At 45.5% G+C, this 21,186-nt stretch overlaps 1 protein-coding gene across 3 annotated transcripts in view; it reads left to right on the top strand.

Annotated features, from left to right (window-relative positions):
* The window catches only part of bckdk (branched chain ketoacid dehydrogenase kinase), a 123,537-nt gene that overhangs the window by 72,596 nt on the left and 29,755 nt on the right, over positions 1 to 21,186 (top strand). For 2 of the 3 annotated variants that reach the window (XM_070858126.1, XM_070858127.1), the window contains exon 9: positions 8,462 to 8,551. The exons of the other annotated variant lie outside the window; for it this stretch is intronic. In XM_070858126.1, the coding sequence (XP_070714227.1) occupies positions 8,462 to 8,551 (90 nt within the window). The remainder of the gene's footprint in view (positions 1 to 8,461; positions 8,552 to 21,186) is intronic. 3 annotated transcript variants of the gene reach the window in all.

The raw sequence follows: 21,186 nt of genomic DNA on the forward strand, positions 1-21,186 counted from the left end.
AGAGCAGATCAGAGGCTGGGTATTCTGCGGTGAGTTACTCACCTCCTGACTCCCCAAAGTCTTTCCACCTACAAGACACAAGTCAGGAGTGTGATGGAATACTCTCCATTTGTCTGGATGAGTGCAGCTCCAACAACACGCAAGAAGCTCAATACCATCCAGGACAAAGCAGCCCACATGATTGGCACCCCATCCACCACCTTAAACATTCACTCCCTCCACCACCCGCGCACCGTAGCTGCAGTTTGTACTATATACAAGGTACACTGCAGCACCTCCCAAACCAAACCTGCGACCTCTACCAGCTAGAAGTACACTATCTCCTGCAAGTCCCCTTCCAAGTTACACACCGTCCTGGCTTGGAAATATATCACTGTTCCTTCATCATCGCTGGGTCAAGATCCTGGAACTCCCTCCCTAACAACACTGTGGGAGTATCTTCGCCACAAGGACTGCAGCGGTTAAAGAAGGCGGCTCACCACCACCTTCTCGAGGGCAATTAGGGATGGGCAATAAATGCCAGTCTTGTCAGCAAAGCCCATACCCCCTGAACGAAAAATTAAAAAAAAAATGAGAGCCACGGTATATCACTGGAGGCTGATACACCGAGAGTGGGTCCCACTCAGGAGAGTCCAGGCGAGGGAAGTGGGCTGGAATTCCTCTCTGAAATAAAAGGGAAGATAGACAAGGGTCATGCGGAAGCACAGTGGGGCCTGTGAGAGGGGTTGTCAAGGGAAACCTTTCAATCTGAGGAGCTGCGGAATATTCCAGCTGAATGGGGCAGGCAGATGTCAGAGATGGGCCCATAGTGGTAGGGAGGCCTGCCGCCCCCGTGTAAATTAGATGTCCTCCCTCTGATCCTGCAAGCTCTAACGGGGGTCAACACTGGAGGACACCATGGGTGCATTCCTGGTGTAAGCTCCGGGATTGTGGCCTATGGACCTTTGGAGCCACCATCTTTGGTTAGCTGAAGCCCAGCTATAGAGGCCGATTTCCAGCCATTTGGATGCCAATGTGTAGCTTGACATGTTTGCATCATAAATGTAGCTAGGTCAATTTGATGTATAAACTTATATTAAATCAGGACATTAGCCCTTGGAATATAGTTGCACCCAGGTTGTTTTCATATCTTTGCGCTCTTCCCATGGAGAATGGCGTAAAGTAGTGGAGGATTCACAGACTGATTAACAGTCTGACAGGCCGCGACGTGAACAGGCCATAACCATCTTCACACCGGCCGATATAGGGTGGTTAGTCCTGTACAACGGGAGGGTTTATGGGCTCCCACAACCCGTGCAATGCGAGTATCTCGCTGGATGGCAACCCAGTATTCAGAGCCAAGGTTGCATGTCTCCACTCGCCGGGACTGTGTGAAGCGGGGTTTCAACCCTGCACCTTCTGACTGAGAGACAGGAATGCTGCCACTCAGCCGAAGGCTGGCTGCTGCACCCAGGTGAGATGATGTGGCTGCGGATCAACATGGTTAAGGAAAAAGAGCAAAAATTGTGAATGCTGGAAATCTGAAGTAAAAACTCGGATTGCTGGAAATACCACAGCAATTCTGACACCATCTAAGAACAGGAACGATTTTGGCATTTTGAGTTGTGGTGCTTTGTTAGAGCTGGCGACACTGACTCAAACCTGTGCCAGCCATGTTCTGTGCTGTGCTAAGCCCTGCTCGCCCATCATTTCCCATTCTCGTTGATCTATTCCGACTCTTTTCCCAGAGAAATGCCCTCGGACAAGATGTGACTTGGGATTATGGCTCTGGATAAGATGTCACGCCATCCAGGGCAGGTCCCTTGAGGTCGACCTTTCATTCGACAGTAGCTATGTTGTTCAATTTTAACTTTTGCTTGTAAAAAAAAATAGATTTGAAACAGTGTTTTGAGACAAAGTGCAATCTCAATGTTTATCAAACAGGAAGCAGCTGGTTGCCAGATACAGCTCCGACCCCTCCCAGCTCAGAACTGAATGTACTTGGCCCCAATCTCTGGCACGCTGACACATTGTTTTTAAAGCATAAAAGGAGAGGAGATTTTTTTTGTGTTGAAATTTCTTCTGTTATCACAGCAGTGAATTATGAATTCAGAAGAAACTTTTTTACCCAGAGGTGGTGAGAATGTGGAACTTGCTACCGCAGGGAGTGATTGAAGCGAATAGTATAGATGCATTTAAGGGGAGGCTGGACAAGCATATGAGGGAGAAGGGAATAGAGGGTTATGTTGATAGATTTAAATGAGGAAAGACAGGAGGAAGCTCGAGTGGAGCATAAACGCCAGCATGGACTGTTTGGCCGAATGGCTTGTTTCTGTGCCATATATTCTGTGTAATCCTTTATATCCAGTTCATCTGAAATGTGAGAATAAGAGCTGTGCAGGATCTTTCATTGTACAGTGTGACCGCTTATTGATTTGAAATCGACTATTTCAGGATTCTCTTTTTACAGTTGATTAAAAGCTGTCGGGAAACCGATCCAGGATACCAGATATGTAGAATTAGCTGAGAGTCTTTAGCTATCTAATTTATTTCTCGCACCACCAACTTTGAACATCAGAATGTTTTCGAACAGCTAAAGGCCATTAGCTCCACCGATTCCGTTCCTTCCTGGTGCATCAACCCCACTTTCCCCCTGTGATCAACATATCCCCAAACCTGCCTCTCTCCAACAAGGTGTCCTATTGCCTCTTTAGCCCAGTTTTAAGGGCCATTCCCAGTAACTTACGCCACAGATCTGTAACACTTTGGGTGAAAACATTTCCACCTGATTTCACTGACAGCTTCCTACTTTTTAACATTCGCTCATTGGATTGGATCAATTTTGTCAATCACTAGTAATCTTCCAAACTTCAGTTAGGTCACCTCAAACCTTCCTCTTTCCCTTGCCTTGCCTCTCCTCATAACTTCAATTGTGATACCTGTCCCATCCTTCACTTGTTTCCAGTACTACCTTGATCCAAACTGTCCATGTTTCACTCGCGAGCTTTTCCTTATTCTGTTTGTTCTTGCTTGACCTGCTGGAATCTGATCAATCCTTCTCTCCCATGACTCCGTTTGCTCCCTCTCTCAGCTTGTATTTATGCGGGCTGGATGCTTCGCTTACTGCCTATGATTAGGTACAAACAGCATGTCCAGATCAGTATCTTTTTGACAGCTAGTCTCTCATGAGGCACTTGCCCACCATCTTGATCTTTGATTCACGCAACCTTTCTCTATCATTAGAGATTTCTAGCTTTCTCTCTGGCCACGTGGCCTGTCTCTCCACAGAGCTTCTTGTGAACATCGTCATAAACAAACAGGCCAAGAGACTTAGTAGGAGCACTTCAAAACCATATTAAACCATGAACTCAGTTTAAAAAGAAAAGTCATTCTGCTTTACTGTGTGTGTGTGTCACATAAACAGAGAGTGCGGTGGATGCAGTGTATGTGGTATACAAGCCATTTGTCGTGTTGCAAACATAACTCAGTCGTGTCTGCATGACTAAGCCGAAGTGTTTGAGCTGTTTCCAGAATATTTTTCGCAACACTGCCTGTGGTACCGCAGCCTCTGCAACCACTGCTAGCTGCCGTTAACCCTGTAACTGCTGCAGAGTTGAATCCGGAGAACTGGGAAGAACAGACCTTCCTATTGAATAAGTGATACTAATTTACAGGACTTGAATTTCCTCTGCTCTCTGGGATTCTACATAAGCTGTTACCATTGTTCAGTCTCAGTGATGACCTACTTTTAACGTTGGTCTCCGTCCAGATCACACTCCATTGCCAAGTCTTTGGAGGCCGCTCTTTGCAAGCATTGCCTTCTGAGGTTTTCTGTTTCTTTTGTATATTTAGTTTATTTTCCCCCAATGCTTCAGATGTTGTTTTTCTCCTGTTATCTTCAAGTTTCCATTGGCAGAACACATGGCCTTGTACTGGGAGGGCAGTCTGTCCTGCCCTTAACCATTCAGTAGGAGGTTCCGTGTTACTTCTACCCCACCTGCAAGTGGATACCCTCCACTCCATAGGCCACCGGTCTGATGCCAAGACCCTCATCTTGTGGGAGAGCACATGAAGGATACTTAACAGACTGGCACAATGTAACAGCGCTGCGATGCACCGTGCCATCACACTGAGGGCCATGGACTAATTTCCCACTGCTTGTTACAGATATCTCTGGAATGTACACTTAAAGGAGCAGCAACACTGCCCAGTGAGTTTTTAGGTGGACATAATTTCCTGAGGTAACCAGAATCTGCGTGCGGAATGGTACTGATGTGAATTAGGTACAGTGGCCATGTTCAGACGGCACAATCCAAATATAGCTTAGTCATGGCTTCTGGGCACAAATATTAAGTCCAAGCCCAGGCTTTTGGCAGATAAAAACTTTAATGAAGACATTAAAAGACCCAAGAGACAGTTAAGTGGATAAACTTAATCATGTTACTATGAAATATGTAATTATACATTTTTTTGCTTAAACCCTTATTTTTGACATTAGACATTTCAGTTGAAGAAATATCCGAAAGTGTTTTGATGAATTATGGGAACCCAGTGACCAGATCAAAGCAACGGGTTTCCAGACTTTCCATGATAAATGGGGGCATAGCAATTTATAATGGAGAAAGTTGTCTGCAAGTGTGTGAAGATGCAAGATTTTAGATCTATTAGTAAAGATATAGAGTATGTTTGATATCTATTGTGTAAGTTATATAAAAGGGCATGTGTGTATATATATTATATGTATATATCTTATATTCCGGCAGCGATTTTAGACAGTGGTTGCATACATATTATGGGCTAGAATTTCCATTCTAGTGGTGCGATCAGACACTCCCGTCAGGGCTGCAGCGCTTTCTTCCAGTTCCGTCAATTCAACCCTCTTCGGCGGACCTCCGCCCGTTTTACGCAGCTCCGCCCTATTGCTAGCTAATTCTGCAGAGGTTTCAAAAAATGTGGAAACTAATTTCACAGCTACTATTATGGAACACAAACATATATAGGCAGACATCGCCAATTAACCATCCCCAGTCCTTTCATCAACGAGTGCACCATTTAAGTTCCATTAGGATGCAAGTGTTGCATGATGAACACATGAAAATACAGAAGACTAACACAATGAGATCGATGATGGGAAATAAAAATGACACTAAGCTTTACAACATAATGATTACTTAAGAGTAATTAGTCAGTGCATGATAAAAGTTATTACTTACTCTCGCCGACCCAACAACGTCATTCCAATGTTTGCGGCACTGGTTCGGCCCCCGCATCACGGGCGCGACAGACGACACTGCCTCTGCGATCTCGTCATATCCTTTGGTACACGTTTGGTGCAGGTTTTCCTCGCCCACGCGTGTCAATTGCTCCCAGCGAGCTTCCACTTTACGCACCAACAATTCCTGGGCTTCTTCACAAAAACGCACGGCCCTCCTCCTCCCACTTACCTCCCTCTCCACTTCCATATCTTATCTTTGCATCTTAATTATTTATTATTCATATTTATATTGATTAATTATTATTTCTTATTTTTTATCTTGTCTTATTATGTATTATATTATGAATTATAATAATGCTTTAAATCCTTTCAAAATACTTTTAAAATAACTCCTTTCTCTCTCTCTCTTTCTCTCTGCAGACAACAATTTCCACCTCCCCACTCAACAACCCTCTCTCACTTCTCTCCGCATGCGCAGGGCCATCTCTGACCCCGAAATCCCGGGAGAATGCCCGTGCATGCGCAGAGATAAAGAAAAAATACTTGTTGCTAGGGATCTGCTTGCCGTTACAAAGGCAAAGGCAAGCAGATCGCTGACTCCGAGGGACCACGCCACCACCCGCTCTGGTCCACTACCGCTGAATACCGCTATTGCCGGCAGTCAACACGCAAAAATCGCGGGAGCGCCTTAGCAGTATTTCAGCGGTTCTAAAGATGCAACCGCCGGAATACCGCTCAGATTCAGGCGGGAGGGATCTGGTAGGAAATTCTAGCCCCATAGAATCTATAGCACAGAAAGAGGACATTTGGCCCACTCGGTCCATGGCGGTGTTTATGCTCCACATGAGCCGCTTCCCACCTTACTTCATCTCTCCGTTTCAACAGCTTTTTCCCTTATTTACATTTATGCAATTCACAATCTATGATTCACGCCATGTGGTCGCGAATTCCACATTCTCACCACTCTGAGTGAAGAAATTTCTCCTAATGTTTCTCATGACTTCAGTTGCCTAGGTTCAAAGCTTTGGAATTCCCACCATAAACCTCTCTACCTCTCTATCTTTCTCTTCCTTTTAAAACATTCCCTAAAACCTAATTCTTTGTCCAAGCTTTTGATCTCCCGAAGTTTCCTGTGCCTTCAGCTGCCTAATATCTCCCTATGTGGCTCGGTGTCAAATTTTGTTTGATAACGTTCCTGTGAAGTGCCTTGGGATGTTTTTCTACATTAAAGGCGCTATATAAATTCAAATTGTTGATGTTAAATTCCTTACTGTATTATTAGTGAAAATTGAATCGATTAGTGACTATCTTATATTTATTGCCCCAAGTTTTGGATTGTCCCACAAGTGGAAACATCTTTACATGTATCCTATCAAACCCCTTCATAATTACCAATTGCAAAAGTTGCACCATTGTCCAAAAAAGGGTGTAAAGATAAACCCAGCAACTACAGGCCAGTCAGTTTAATCTCAGTAATTGGGAAGCTTATACAACAGTAATCAGGGACAAAATTAACAATCACTTGGATAGGGGTGGATTCATCAAGGAAAGCCAGCACGGATTGATTAAAGGCAAATCGTGTTTAACCAACTTGATCAAGTTTTTTGATGAGGTAACAGAGAGGGTCGATGAGGTCAATGCGGTTGACAAATGGATTTCCAAAAGGCGTTCGACAAAGTGCCACATAATAGACTTGCCAGCAAAATTGAAGCCCATGGAATAAAAGGGACAGTGGCAGCTTGGATACAAAATTGGCTAAGTGGCAGGGATCGGAGAGTAGTGGTGAACGGTTGTTTTTCGGACTGGAGGAATGTAGACAGTGGTTTTCCCTAGGGGCCGGTTCTAGGACCACTGCTTTTCTTGATATATATTAATGACTTGGACGTGGGTATATAGGGCACAATTTCAAAATTTACAGATGACACAAAACTTGGACGTATAGCGAACAGTGAGGAGGAGAGTGATAGACTTCAAGAAGACATAGACAGGCTAATGCAATGGATAGACACGTGGCAGATGAAATTTAACGCCGAAAAATGTGATGCATTTTGGTAGAAAGAATAAGGAGAGGACATATAAACTATATGGTACAATCCTAAAGGGGGTGCACGAACAGAGAGACCTGGGGATATGTGTGCATTAATCGTTGAAGGTGGCAGGGCAGATTGAGAAAACAGTTAAAAAGGCTGACGGGATCCCGGGCTTCATAAATAGAGGTTTAGTGTGGAAATTACGATGAACCTGTATAAAACACTGGTTCGGCCCAAATTGGAGTATTGTTCCAATTCTGGGCACCACACTTTAGGAAGGGTGTGAAGGCCTTAGAGAAGATGCAGAAAAGTTTTACGAGAATGATTCCAGGAATGAGGGACTTCAGTTACAGTTGTTCTCCTTGGAGCAGAGAAGATTGAGAGGAGATTTGATAAAGTTCTGGACAGGGTACATAGAGAGAAACTGTTCCCATTGGAAGAAGGGTCAAGAACCAGAGGACACAGATTTAAAGTAATTGGCAAAAGAACCAAGGGCGATGCAAGAAAAAACTTTTTTACGCAGCGAGTGGTTAGAATCTGGAATGCACTGCCTGAAAGGGTGGGGGAGGCAGACTCAATCACAGCTTTCAAAAGGGAGTTGGATAACTATCTGAAGGAAAAAAAATTGCTTTGCTATGGGGAGAGGGCGGGGAAGTGGGACTAGCTGAGAATTGGCACTGGCTCGATGGGCCGAATGGCTTTCTTCCATGCTGTAACCATTCTGTGATTCTACCTCAATCAGGTCACCTCTCAGTCTTTTTCTAGAGCAATGGGCCCCAGCCTTTTCACTCTTTCTTGACAGTTGTACGCTCCCAGTATTGGTGTCGTTCTTGTAAATCATTTTTGCACTTTCCCCAGTGCTTTTATATCCTTTTTGAACTATGGAGAGCAGAACTACGCGCAGTGCAGGTACTCCCAAGTGTGGTCTAGCCAAGGTTCAAGGTTAATCTCTGAATACTGTTGCTGTTTGTAAATGACTTGTACTTCACGTCTGTGGTTTACGATTTGAGAACTGCTGCCTGTAACTCCTTGCCAGCCACCAGATATCCCGGAGACACCTCTCAGCAGTTCAGTGGATTCTAATCTTTATCATGTTTGTTGTTGTGATTCATGAGGCCGATTTGTAGAATTGAAATGGCTCACACAGGGACGGAGTGGAGGTGAATGTGTCAATGCCGATGGGGACATTGCACCTCTATATGTCTCATGGGATTTAATTGTTTCTCTCCTTTCGCAGAGCTTCGATGGAGAGTCACCTGGACACTCCTAGCAATGTCCCTGACATTGTGGTCACCATTGCCAACAACGATACTGATTTTATTATCAGGTAAATCATTTCAAATCAAGTCTTAACACTGATGGGTAGCTCAACTTGTGCCGATTTCTTTGTGCTGACAGCCTCTTCCCCCTTACTTTTTGTGTCAACTGTGCAGTTTGCCAATTATCCTTGTTTACGCACAGGAACTGGGACTGTCTGGAAAGCAGCAGAGAAACGCGCTTATGTCAGCTTTTCCCCCCTGCCCTGTGAGCGACAGTTCGCCCCACAGCCCCTTTCCAGCTGCCTGTTTCTAAAACAGCCTGTCGATGCTGCTCCTTCAGTGATGCATGATCTGTTACCGTTTTTCTTCTACCCAGCTTACCCTCTCATAGGCCCCCATCCCGGACAAAACTCAACCACTTGGGCAAACCTGAGCAGGAATTTCAGTGAAGGCTGGGATTCAAGCACAGGTCTTCAGGTTGAAAAGCAACCGCTATCAGTTCCCAGATAACCTGTGGGATGATTAAAATTCACAGAGATGGGTGCTGCTGAGGATTGAAATGTACTGTTCAGCACTGCACAGTGGCAGAGCATTACGTTCAGTCCTGAGAAGGGTATCAGATCTGACACCAACTGCCTTCTGTTTCTCAGGAAATGCTGCCTAACCTGCTGAGCATTTCCAGTTCTTTGTTTTCAGATTTCCAGCAATCTGCAGTAATTTGCTTTTAAAAAAAAACGTTATATGGTTTAGCATATCTCCTCGCAACTGGCTGGAGAACAATTGTGGCTGGTGGCCAGGCCTGGCAGCAGACCTGCCCCATTGCTCTCAGCTCAGAAAAACAAGACTAACAAAAAAATCTCTGACACGGTTCAATGGACCACGTTGATAGTCTCTCATATAACACTTTAGCTCTGCCAATAATAGGGAAACAACTACAATTTGCACTTTAATGTAACATAACTGATTATAACTGCTTGACCATCGGTGGCCGTGCCTTCAGCTGCCTGGGCCCTAAGCTCTGGAACTCCCTCTCCGCCTCCCTACCTCTCTTTTCTCCTTTAAGAAGCTACTTAAAACCTATCTCTTTGACCAAGCTTCTTATGTGGCTCAGTGTCAAATTTCTTGTTTTGTCTTCACTTGCTGTGAAGCACCTTGGAACGTTTTACTACGTTAAAGGCGCTATATATATATAAAAGTTGTTGTTGTTGTACTGAAACGTCCCAAGGTGTTTCACCGAAACATAATTAGACACCGAGCCGTATATGAAGATATTTGGACAGGTGAACAAAAGAGATAGGTTTTAAAGGAAGAATTAGAGGTAGAGAGGCGATGAGGTTTAGGGAGGGAATTCCAGAGCTTGGGGCCTAGACAACTGAAGGATGGCTGCCAATGGTGGGGCAAAGGAAACCATATAAAACCACTCTAAAGCTTGCCACTCACATATCGCTGTTTTCTTTTGTATGAGCTCTTGAGAAGCACCTAACTCTAGCATAAGAACATAAGAAATAGGAACTGGAGTAGGCTATTCGGCCCTTTGAGCCTGCTCCGCCATTCAATAAGGTCATGGCTGATCTTCGACCTCTATTCCACTTTCCTGCACTATCCCCATATCGCTTAGTTCCCTTAGTATCCAAACATCTACCAATCTCTGTCTTGAATATGCTCAACGACTGAGCATCCACAGCCCCCTGAGGTAGAGAATTCCAATGATTCACAACTCTTTGAATGAAGAAATTTTTCCTCGTCTCAGTCCTAAATGGCTGCCTCCTTATTCTGAGGGTGATGTGTACAGAATTTCTGGAGTTGTTTTTAGTATTAGAAATAAAATGTTGGAATTATGGCTGTATGTTTCTATTGTAAATTTAGACATAACTGGCATCTCTGAACTTTGGTTGGAACATGGTGGTAGGCCACTCAGTCTCTCAAGCCTGTTCCACCATTCAATTCGATTATGGCTGCTCTGTATTAGCATGGTTGGATAATAGTGATGGATCTATAATGAAATTGAATGGGTACAAGGAATTCTGAAAGGATAGGATCACCAAGGAGGGCATATAGCTTTACTTGTTAAAGAGGAATATAATTCTGACAGTGAGGGATGATATTGGTCATCAGGAGGCAGGTGAAATGTTTAGGTGCAGCTGGATCATGCAGTTAAAGCTGATCCTTGGCACTATATGTTCTAGGTAGTGGTACTACAACACAGATACACTGTAGCTCAGTCTAAGAAAGTTTTACATCCAATAAATTGCTTTTAAAATGCAGTCATCCTTAAAGGTTAATCGTGGCAGCCAATGTGTACAGAGCAAGACCCCACAAACACCAAGTGAGATGAAGGCAAAAGCAAAATACTGCGGACTCTGGAATCTGAAATAAAAACAGAAAATACTGGAAATCTCAGCGGGTCAGGCAGCATCTGTGGAGAGGAAGCAGAGTTAACGTTTCAGGTCGATGACCCTTTCACAACAGTTCTGACAAAGGGTCGCAGACCTGAAACGTTAACTCTGTTTCTCTCTCCACAGATGCTGCCTGACCCGCTGAGATTTCCTATAATTATATAAGTGAGATGAAGAACCAGTTAACCAGTTTTCGATACTGTTGGTTGAGACAGGGATATTAGCCAGAACTATGTTCTTCGAATAATGCCATGGGATCTTTTACAATAACGCTCATTTACATAGTATCTTTAACCTAGAAAACCATCCTAAATATGTCCACCGAAACCACTGTAATAACCAGGTGATGTTTTCAATTTAACCTCTCATTAAAACGTCCAACAATTCAATATTTCCTCTGTGCTGCATTAATTCTGTACAGTTGTAATGTGGAAAACGCGGCAGCCAATTTGCACACACCAAGCTCCCACAAACAGCAATGTGATAATGACCAGATAATCTGTTTGTGTTATAGAAACATAGAAAATAGGTGCAGGAGTAGGCCATCGGCCCTTCGAGCCTGCACCACCATCCAATATGATCATGCCTGATCATGCAACTTCAGTACCCCATTCCTGCTTTCTCTCCATACCCCTTGATTCCTTTAGCCGTAAGGGCCACATCTAACTCCCTTTTGAATATATCTAACGAACTGGCCTCAACAACTTTCTGTGGTAGAGAATTCCACAGGTTCACAATTCTGAGTGAAGAAGTTTCTCCTCATCTCGGTCCTAAATGGATTACCCCTTATCCTTAGACTGTGACCCCTGGTTCTGGACTTCCCCAACACCGGGAACATTCTTTCTGCATCTAACCTGTCCAATCCCATCAGAATTTTATATGTTTCTATGAGATCCCCTCTCATTCTTCTAAATTCCAGTGAATATAAGCCTAGTCGATCCAGTCTTTCTCCATATGTCAGTCCTGCCATCCCGGGAATCAGTCTGGTGAACCTTCACTGCACTCCCTCAATTGCAAGAATGCCCTTCCTCAGATTAGGAGACCAAAACTGTACACAATATTCAAGGTGTGGCCTCACCAAGGCCCTGTACAACTGCAGTAAGACCGCCCTGCTCCTATACTGAAATCCTCTCGCTATGAAGGCCAACATGCCATTTGCCTTCTTCACCGCCTGCTGTACCTGCATGCCTTCTTTCAATGACTGATGCACCATGACACCTCGGTCTCGTTGCACCTCCCCTTTTCCTAATCTGTCACCATTCAGATAATATTCTGCCTTTCTGTTTTTGCCACCAAAGTGGATAACCTCACATTTATCTACATTAAACTGCATCTGCCATGCATTTGCCCACTCACCTAACCTGTCCAAGTCACCCTGCAGCCTCTTAGCATCCTCCTCACACCACCCAGCTTAGTGTCGTCTGAAAACTTGGAGATATTACATTCAATTCCTTCGTCTAAATCATTAATGTATATTGTAAATAGCAATTATGTTAATTGAGGGATAAATAGTGACCAGGTCACCAGGGATAACTCCCCTGCTCTTCTTCGAAATAGTGCCATGCGATCTTTTACAGCCACCTGAGAGAGCAGACAGGGCCTTGGCTTAAGGTCTCATCCGAAAGACGGCGACTCCGACAGTGCAGCACTCCCTCAGTACTGCACTGGAGTGTCAGCCTAGATTTATGTGCTCACGTACCTGGAGTGGGATTTGAACCCACAAAGAGGCGAGCGTGCTATCCACTGAGCTGATACTATAAAGCATTTTGAATGTAGAAAAAGTAGACACAAAGCACATCCCGTAGTGCGAGCTGTTGTGCCATCTAAGCAGTCAATCACAATGTAGAATTCTCACAGACTGAGAACCAGGAAGTGAAGAAGCTCTTTTTATTCAGACTTTTAAAAAATATTATAGAAAGCAAAATAAAGATTGGGGCTCTCACATGGGGAAAAGGTAAACCTGAAATAAAGATGAACAAACTTTTTTAAAAAGTTAACATTATTTTTAAAGTTTCTTAAAAATTATAATTTTTATTATAAAAGGAGAAATTTGACACTCCACAACATTAAAATTAATTTTTCAGGGCCATAATGTTTGTTTAGCTGTCAATACGCTGTTAAAACCCCAGTTACACCTAATCCATCAAGGTCTAACTTTTAATGGGGTATTTAACAGCGATATTACTGCGGAAAGCCCAAGTTTTCATTAGTTTCATTGATGATACTGCATGCCAGCTGTGGGATGGGTGGGAGGTGCCCACAGCGCAGCTAGTGTCGGAGCAGTGAATGACTGGCTGCAACTTCAGGATTTCTGTGTTCGGATGCGCATGCGCTACATCCTGAATCTGTGATCAGATTCAATGGGTTAATAACAGCGAACGCTGTTTGTTCACTGGTATTACCCACTACAAATTCCGGACCGATGTGTTGCCTTCCTGGTTCTGGGATGAAGTAGATTACGGAGATAAGTTTTGTTTGAAAATGATGCCAGTGGTGACTGAAGGGTCTACTGTCATGTATCCTACATGGGTACTGCTTGTACTATTACAAGGTGTGCCACCAGGGGCCACCTCATTGGGAGACTTGTGCGTTACCTGTACAGGTGTGCCAGGCCTTGTATAAAAGGCAGGCCACCAGGTGTGATCCTCACTCTGGAGTTATCAATAAAGGACTATGGTCACTACAGTTTAAGTACAACACATTCCCTAGTGGAGTCATTATCAGAGCATCTAAAGACATAACAATTGGCGACGAGATTATGGACCTTCACACGAAAATGGCTACCCTTGGTACGTTGCAGCAGTTCGCCGATGGTGATGATTGGGACTCCTTTGTGGAGAGGCTCGACCATTTCTTCACAGCAAACGACCTGGCAGGCGGCAATCCAGCCACACTGGCTGATAAGCGCAGAGCTATCCTGCTAACCAGTTGTGGGCCCATTGTCTATGGCCTCGTCAGGGTCTTGCTGGCACCAACGAAGACAATGACCAAGACGTACGAGGAGCTTGTAACGCTGATCCAAGAACAATTCAAGTCCAAAGAGAGCATCTTCACAGCCAGACACCGGTTTTACACCCACCGAAGGCCAGGAAAACGCGGAATATGCTGCAGACCTCAGGAGGCTGGCGGCACTGTGTGATTTCGGTAACCACCTCACCGAAGTGCTGCGGGATATCTTGTCATTGGAATCGGCCATGAGGGCCTTCTTCATAAGCTACTGTCTGCGGATACCAAGTCACACTTAGGAAGGCCATCTCCATGAGCCAGGCATTTATGACCTCAACCTGCGGCTCTAGGCAGATGACTCATCCTCAAGACTCAAACCTGGCAAGTACTGTACACAGAGGCTGGACTGTAGAACGTGAACTTTCTCAGGGAAGAGAGAACAGGCTCCCGAGTCCCTTAACTCAGAATCCGCCAAGGGGAGCTAACCAAGTAGCTCCATGCTGGCGTTGCGGAGGGAATCACAGGACTCACCAGTGCCGTTTTAAAGACTATGTGTGTAAAGGCTGCAGCATAAAAGGCCACCTCCAGCAAATGTGTAAAAGAAATATGACTCACTGTGTTGATGAAGAGTCTGCAGATGGCATGAATTGAGCGCGGATTATGAAATGATGGTCAGCGAGGCAGCTCAGCCCCACGATGAGGTGTATGGCATGTTTACCTGCACCACCGAGCGTTCCCCGTTGAGGATGGAAGTCGAGATAAACGGCGTTCCAGTCTTCATGGAAGTGGACACGGGGGCGAGCTGGTCAGTAATGAATCAAGAAGCCTTTGAGAGGCTATGGGACACTGAACGACCCAAGTTGGTCCCGGTTCAAGCAAAGCTGCGCACCTACACCGATGAACTTATCCCAGTTGTTGGTAGTGCGGAGGTAAAGGTACTCCATGATGGTGCGGTGCACAGGTTACCTCTGTGGACTGTTGCAGGTGATGGACCAATGCTCCTCGGAAGAAGGTGGATGGAGAAGATCCATTGGAGTTGGGAAGATTTCATCCCTCCAGCGATCAACGTCCTCCGCGCTCAGAGGCAAAGCAAGCCCTCACCTGAGGGCGGACCCAGCATCAGAGAGCAGACCAGCACAGCACCCGAGGCACAGACCGCTCAGCATGACTGCGTGGAGATGATCCAGCTGAGACGACCCGAACGCACCTTCCAGGCTCCAGTGGCAGGACTCCGGAGGAAGAAAATCAGATCCAAAGGCGACTTTGCAGCCTCGGTGGCAGAACCCGGGGAGAAGAGGATCACCGCAGACGACATCGTGGATGGAGGAAAGATGGCGCCCAAACCACGAGGTGATGCGCTGAAGAAAAAGATGGTGGCAGCCAGACCACGCGGTACAGCGATGATGGAGCAACACGTGGCACCAAACGGAGAAGAGGATTGGGGTAAAGATAGCAAGGCTCTCTTAAAGGAGGCCTGCAACTCACCACACTTAAAGGGACAGTTCCATACTCTCAGTCAGTATAAGAGCAACTGTGAGTTAGATGTAAAATGTACTATTGATGATCAGAGTTGTGTACATGCAGTAAGCAAAGAAAAGTCACGCGATCTCGATCGGAGCTACAGGTTATTTACTATGAGTAATGAAACGTTGTGCGATGTAGGATTTCAACTGCATACAGTCAATGCAGCGGGCAGACACACAGGTCCAGCGAGCTACCCAGTGTAGTAGCCTGCATCCCTGGGTCCAGAGTTATGCACCATGGAGTGTGGCCACAAGCAGCCAATACATATAAGCTGCAGAGCAAACGATCTCAGGAAGGCAACGGCACCGGTATCGATACCCTGCCCCTGATCGGCTCCACCTCTCAGGCACTCGATGGCACTAACTGCCACGAGCCTGAAACCGCGCTAAGGTGCAGCCCCCAGACCCTATCACCACCAAGGCCACACCCGGGAACGAAAGATCACCCACAACGGTTCTCCCAAATGGGACTGGGACCAGCCAGGATCCCAAACCAAATAACGCCCAGGCCAGCGAGTCAGCAGTTCCCTGTGCACTGCTAGATGACTGCTCCTCAGGGAGCAGCAGCGGCCCGGAGCACAAGGAAAGGACAGGGAGGTCACAGGCATCTGTGAACCTGCCCGATGCTAGGAGCAACGGCAAAGGCCCGGAGAGCAGGCAACTTGAGCCAACCGAGTCTTCACTGCTAGCACTGGGCACCACGCCGCCACCAGGCCACCTGTATATCATCCAGCAGATCTGGTACTAGTTTGCCCTCACGCACCAGCACTGATTCCAAGTATATATCAAGTATGTACCTCACCAGTCTTACCTCACAACTGTACCTCAAATGTAATAATGTACATGCAAACTTTTTTTTCTGGACTTGAATGTATATGAATGTAATGAGCCACCGGCATAATCTATATGTGGAGGGCGGGGGGAGAGAATGGAGTGGTCATGGACGCACAAACAGAAACCACCAGCACCTCCACTGCCAACGAAACACCACCTACTCACCCAAGATGGAAATGACCCTCCAAGGTTCAACCAGAGCACAGTCAATGCATGAAGGCGATTTGCACTAAAGGCTTAGGGGAGAGTGATGCCATGTATCCTACATTATCATTGCTTGTACTATTACAAGGTGTGCCACCAGGGGGCACCTCAGTGGGAGACTTGTGGATTACCTGTACAGATGTGCCAGGCCTAGTATAAAAGGAAGGCCACCAGGTGTGATCCTCACTCTGGAGTTATCAATAAAGGACTAAGGTCACTATAGCTCAAGTACAATACATTGCCTCGTGGAGTCATTATCAGAGCATCTAAAGACGTAACATCTACAGAGTAAATTAAGCGAAGCTGTGCTCCATTAGTAGACCCTCATTCGACTGTAATTGGCCTTCTGTATTGAAGAAGCTAACTGACTCATTCTCCCACTCTGTGCTGGGGGTGCTGCATCACTATATGCTTACGTGTGACCATTCCACACACGCAATGTAGTGGCACTACTCGAAGAAGACCTGGGCAGTTCTATCTGGTGTTCTGGCTAACCTTTATTCCTCAACCAACATCACAAATAAAAATTATCTGATCATATATCTCATTTCTATTTCTGGGACCTTGCTTTGAGCAATTTGGCTGACGCATTTCCCTCCATTACAACAGTGACCTCCACTCCAAAAGTACTTCATTGGCTGTGAAGTGTTTTGGGACATCCTGGGGTGATGGAAGTCACTGTATAAAAGCACGTTCTTTGTATCTCAACTTTCCTTCAGCAGCCAGCTGTCTTCATTTCTCTGAAAACCTTGAGTCAGTAGAGATCACTTTCATGTTCATCACAATGCTTCTGAAACCCGATGCATGAGTAAGCAAAATTCAGATCACAGCTGTTCATGGAGAATGTTCCAGTTTTAACTTGCCAAAATATTTCAAGCCATTGCTGTCATAATACATCCAGAAAGTGATGCCACTTACAGTATGCCATCTGATCTCATTCTTAGCGAAGTGTGAGGTGGTGAGAGGAATAAGGAGACCAACTATTTACAACCTATATTAACGACTTGGAAGAAGGGACTGAGTGTAATGTAGTCAAGTTTGCCGACGATACAAAGATGGGAGGAAAATCAATGTGTGAGGAGGACACACAAAATTTGCAAAAGGACATAGACAGGCTAAGTGAGTGGGCAAAAATTTGGCAAATGGAATATAATGTTGGAAAGTGTGAGGTCATGCACTTTGGCAGAAAAAAAATCAAAGAGCAAGTTATTATTTAAATGGAGAAAGATTGCAAAGTGCCGCATACAGCGGGACCTGGGGGTACTTGTGCATGAAACACAAAAGGTTAGTATGCAGGTACAGCAAGTGATCAGTAAGGCCAATGGAATCTTGGCCTTTATTGCAAAGGGGATGGAGTATAAAAGCAGGGATGTCTTGCTACAGTTATACAGGGTATTGGTGAGGCCACACCTGGAATACTGCGTGCAGTTTTGGTTTCCATATTTACGAAAGGATATACTTGCTTTGGAGGCAGTTCAGAGAAGGTTCACTAGGTTGATTCCAGGGATGAGGGGGTTGACGTATGAGGAAAGGTTGAGTAGGTTGGACCTCTACTCATTGGAATTCAGAAGAATCAGAGGTAATCTTATCGAAACGTATAAGATTATGAGGGATGCAGAGAGGATGTTTCCACTGATAGGGTGTCTAGAACTAGAGGGCATAATCTTAGAATAAGGGGCCCCCCATTTAAAACTGAGATGAGGAGAAATTTCTTCTGAGGGTTGTGGATCTGTGGAATTCGCTGCCTCAGAGAGCTATGGAAGCTGGGACATTGAATAAATTTAAGACAGAAATAGACAGTTTCTTAAACGATAAGGGGTTATGGAGAGTGGGCAGGGAAGTGGAGCTGAGTCCATGATCAGATCAGCCATGATCGTATTAAACGGCGGAGCAGGCTCCTCCTGCTCCTAGTTCTTATTTCTTGGAAGGAAAGAAACTAAATGGCATGGAGGAATAAAGAGATGTGGGAATGCAGATACATAAGCGGGAAAATTTGGCTTGTTTGCGCCCTCGGGGGGGTGATAACGGGGCATAAACGACTTTTCGCTCGGGCGCGGCACTGCTACCGACTCCCGCAAAATTTCGCCGGGGTTTAAGGGCAGCACTAAACGGTAGTGCCCTCTCCTGACAATGTCATCACTGTGCGCAGCAACCCATTTTCGCCCTGGAGCGACAGCTTCGCAGGGCGCGTACTGGGCTTGAGGCCACTCGCGGGGTGATTATCAAAGGATGTGTGGCGCTGAAAATTGTTGAAATGGCCGACTTACCAGTCTCCGCCTTCTCATCTTCATACTGCAGTGTCCGTGCCGCGATGTTGCAGCCCTGCACTCCGTCTTTATGCCGGACTGCTGCCACGGCACTCTGCTCCCTGGTAGTCTCGCGGTGGCCCCTTCTCCCTAATGCAGAGTCCGCAGCATGCGCTCCCCTTTAATGTAAGAGGAGGGCCCTGTGTTCCCGTCAGCGCTATGAGGTGAATGCCCCGGACCCGCCCCCAAGAGGAAGTGGAGCGCAAGATGTTGCAATCCACTTCCTCTCAGAGGCGGTAAGCCCAATTTAGCTGGTGGGGCGGGACTTTTGCACCTGGTTGATGAGGCCATATAGAGTGCAAACAAAGTACTGCAGTTCATTTCTAGAGGAATAGAATACAAAAACAGGGACGTTACAGTCAACTTTTATAAACCTAGGTTGGACCACACTTGGGGTAGTGTGTACTAAAGTGATATTGAGGCACTGGAGATAGTGCAGAAAAGAGTTACAAGAATTTAAACCAGAATTGAGAGGATGTAACTATCAGGAAGGATTGAGCAGGCTGGGGCTTTTTTCTGGAAGAGAAGGCTGAGGAAGCCTGATAGAGGCCTTCAAAGTTATGAAGGAGTTCGATAAGGTGGATGCGGAGAAACTCTTTCCACTTGTGGGTGAATCCAGAACAAGAGAGCGTAAATTAAGGAAGCCATTAACAGTTTAAATAAAGAATTTAGGAGGCATTTCTTTACACAGAGAGTGGCGAGAATGTAGAACTTGCAGTCACATGGAGTGCTTGAAGCAGATAGCTTGAGGGCGAAAGGAATAGAGGGAAAGAGGGACAGGCTAGAAGAGGAAATTAGAGTAGGAGGGGGCTCATGTGGAGTATAAACACCAGCATAGACCAGTTGGGCCGAATGGCCTGTTTTTGTGCTGTGTAATTCTATGGAACAATTCTGAATTTATAAACCTGCTTTCACATTTTTTTCTGCTTATCTCTGATTTGGGAAGTAGTGACCCAAGATAGCCTGAGAGGGCGCTGCTGGGATGGCAATTGTTTTTGTAACAGGGTGGCTTAACAGGCCACTGCAGAGGGCCTTAAGTAGTCAACCGCATAGTGTAGGACTGGAGTCACGTATCGGATAGGAGTGGCTGAAGGACATCAGTGAAACACGTGGAGTTTTTCTGGCCGACAAATGACCAGATTTATTGCATTTAATTTCACAACTTGCCGTGGTCGGATTTGAACTCACGACCTATAGGTTGCCGGTCCAGCATCTTACCCACTGCCCAACTGTAAGTCAATGGTCAACAAAGCCCCTCTTGCCTGAAAATATCCAAAATACCGGACAAAAGTGAACCTTCCTGCTCATGCATTTGAACAAACTTTATATCTGGTGTCTCAACCCATTGAAAAGCACGTCAACGGTGTAGTTATGGTAACCTTTTAGAATTAAACTTGGCAGCAGAAAGTGCCCTCTCTGTGTTTAAGATAATCCTACTTCGACAGTTTCCAGAATTTTTCCTTTAATTGGAGCAATTTCACAGAATTATTACATCATGGAGCACTTTACCGCAAGGAGCTGTCTTTTAAAAGGGAATGGCCTCAGTATTTGGGAAGGATACAGGAATGGTTCCACGTCCATTAATACCCTTGCCAAAAAAACCGAGCTATCTCAGTTTTGACATTTTCAATCAATCCAGCCTCCAGCTTTTTGGGGGGCGAGCGTTCCAGATTCCCACTCCCCTTTATGTGAACAATTGCTTTCTGGCATCACCCCTGAATGGATCTGCTCTAATTTTAAGTTCATGCTGCCTTGCTCTGGACTGCCAGAAATTGTTTCTCTCTCTCTGTCCTATCAACTGTTTTAATCATTTCAAACATCTAAAATAGATTGCCCATTAATCTTCTTATGCTCAAGGGAATACAAGCCGAAGCGACACAATCTGTCCTCATAACTTAACTCTCTTAGCCCTGGTATAATTCTGATGAATCTGCGCTGCACCGCCTCCAAGGCCAAAATATCCTTCCTGCGGTGCGTGCCCAGAACTGAACTCCAGATGGGGCCTAATTAGAGCTTTATAGAGCTGTAGCATAACTTTCTCCCCTTTGTATTCCAGACCCCTTTTAATAAAAGCCAGCATTCCATTAGCCATTTTTATTTTTAGTTTCTGAGGGAACAATAAGCAATGAATGTCACATTGAAGGTCTCAACGTTAGTGGGTGTGGCATGCTGCCGACTGCTATATTAGAGTTTACGATATCAGTGGATAAATGACAGAGTGTGAGCCAGCCTTCTACGGTAAGATGCAGCATGACCTGCAATAGCAGAAATTGTACTGCTTCTGTTTGAACGTGTGTCACAGTGGTCGGATTTCGAAAGCACGGTGTCGTTATTCACTGCAGTACAAGTACAGCTTTTAGGTGTCAGCCGTGGCTCAGTGGGTAGCACTCTCACCTCTGGGTCAGAAGGTTGTGGGCTCAAGTCCCACTAGGCTGACACTCCAGTGCAGTGTTGAGGGAGAGCTGCACTGTCGGAGTTGCTGTCTTTCGGATAA

This window comes from Pristiophorus japonicus, chromosome 16, assembly GCF_044704955.1.
Source record: "Pristiophorus japonicus isolate sPriJap1 chromosome 16, sPriJap1.hap1, whole genome shotgun sequence".
NCBI classification, from domain to species: domain Eukaryota; kingdom Metazoa; phylum Chordata; class Chondrichthyes; family Pristiophoridae; genus Pristiophorus; species Pristiophorus japonicus.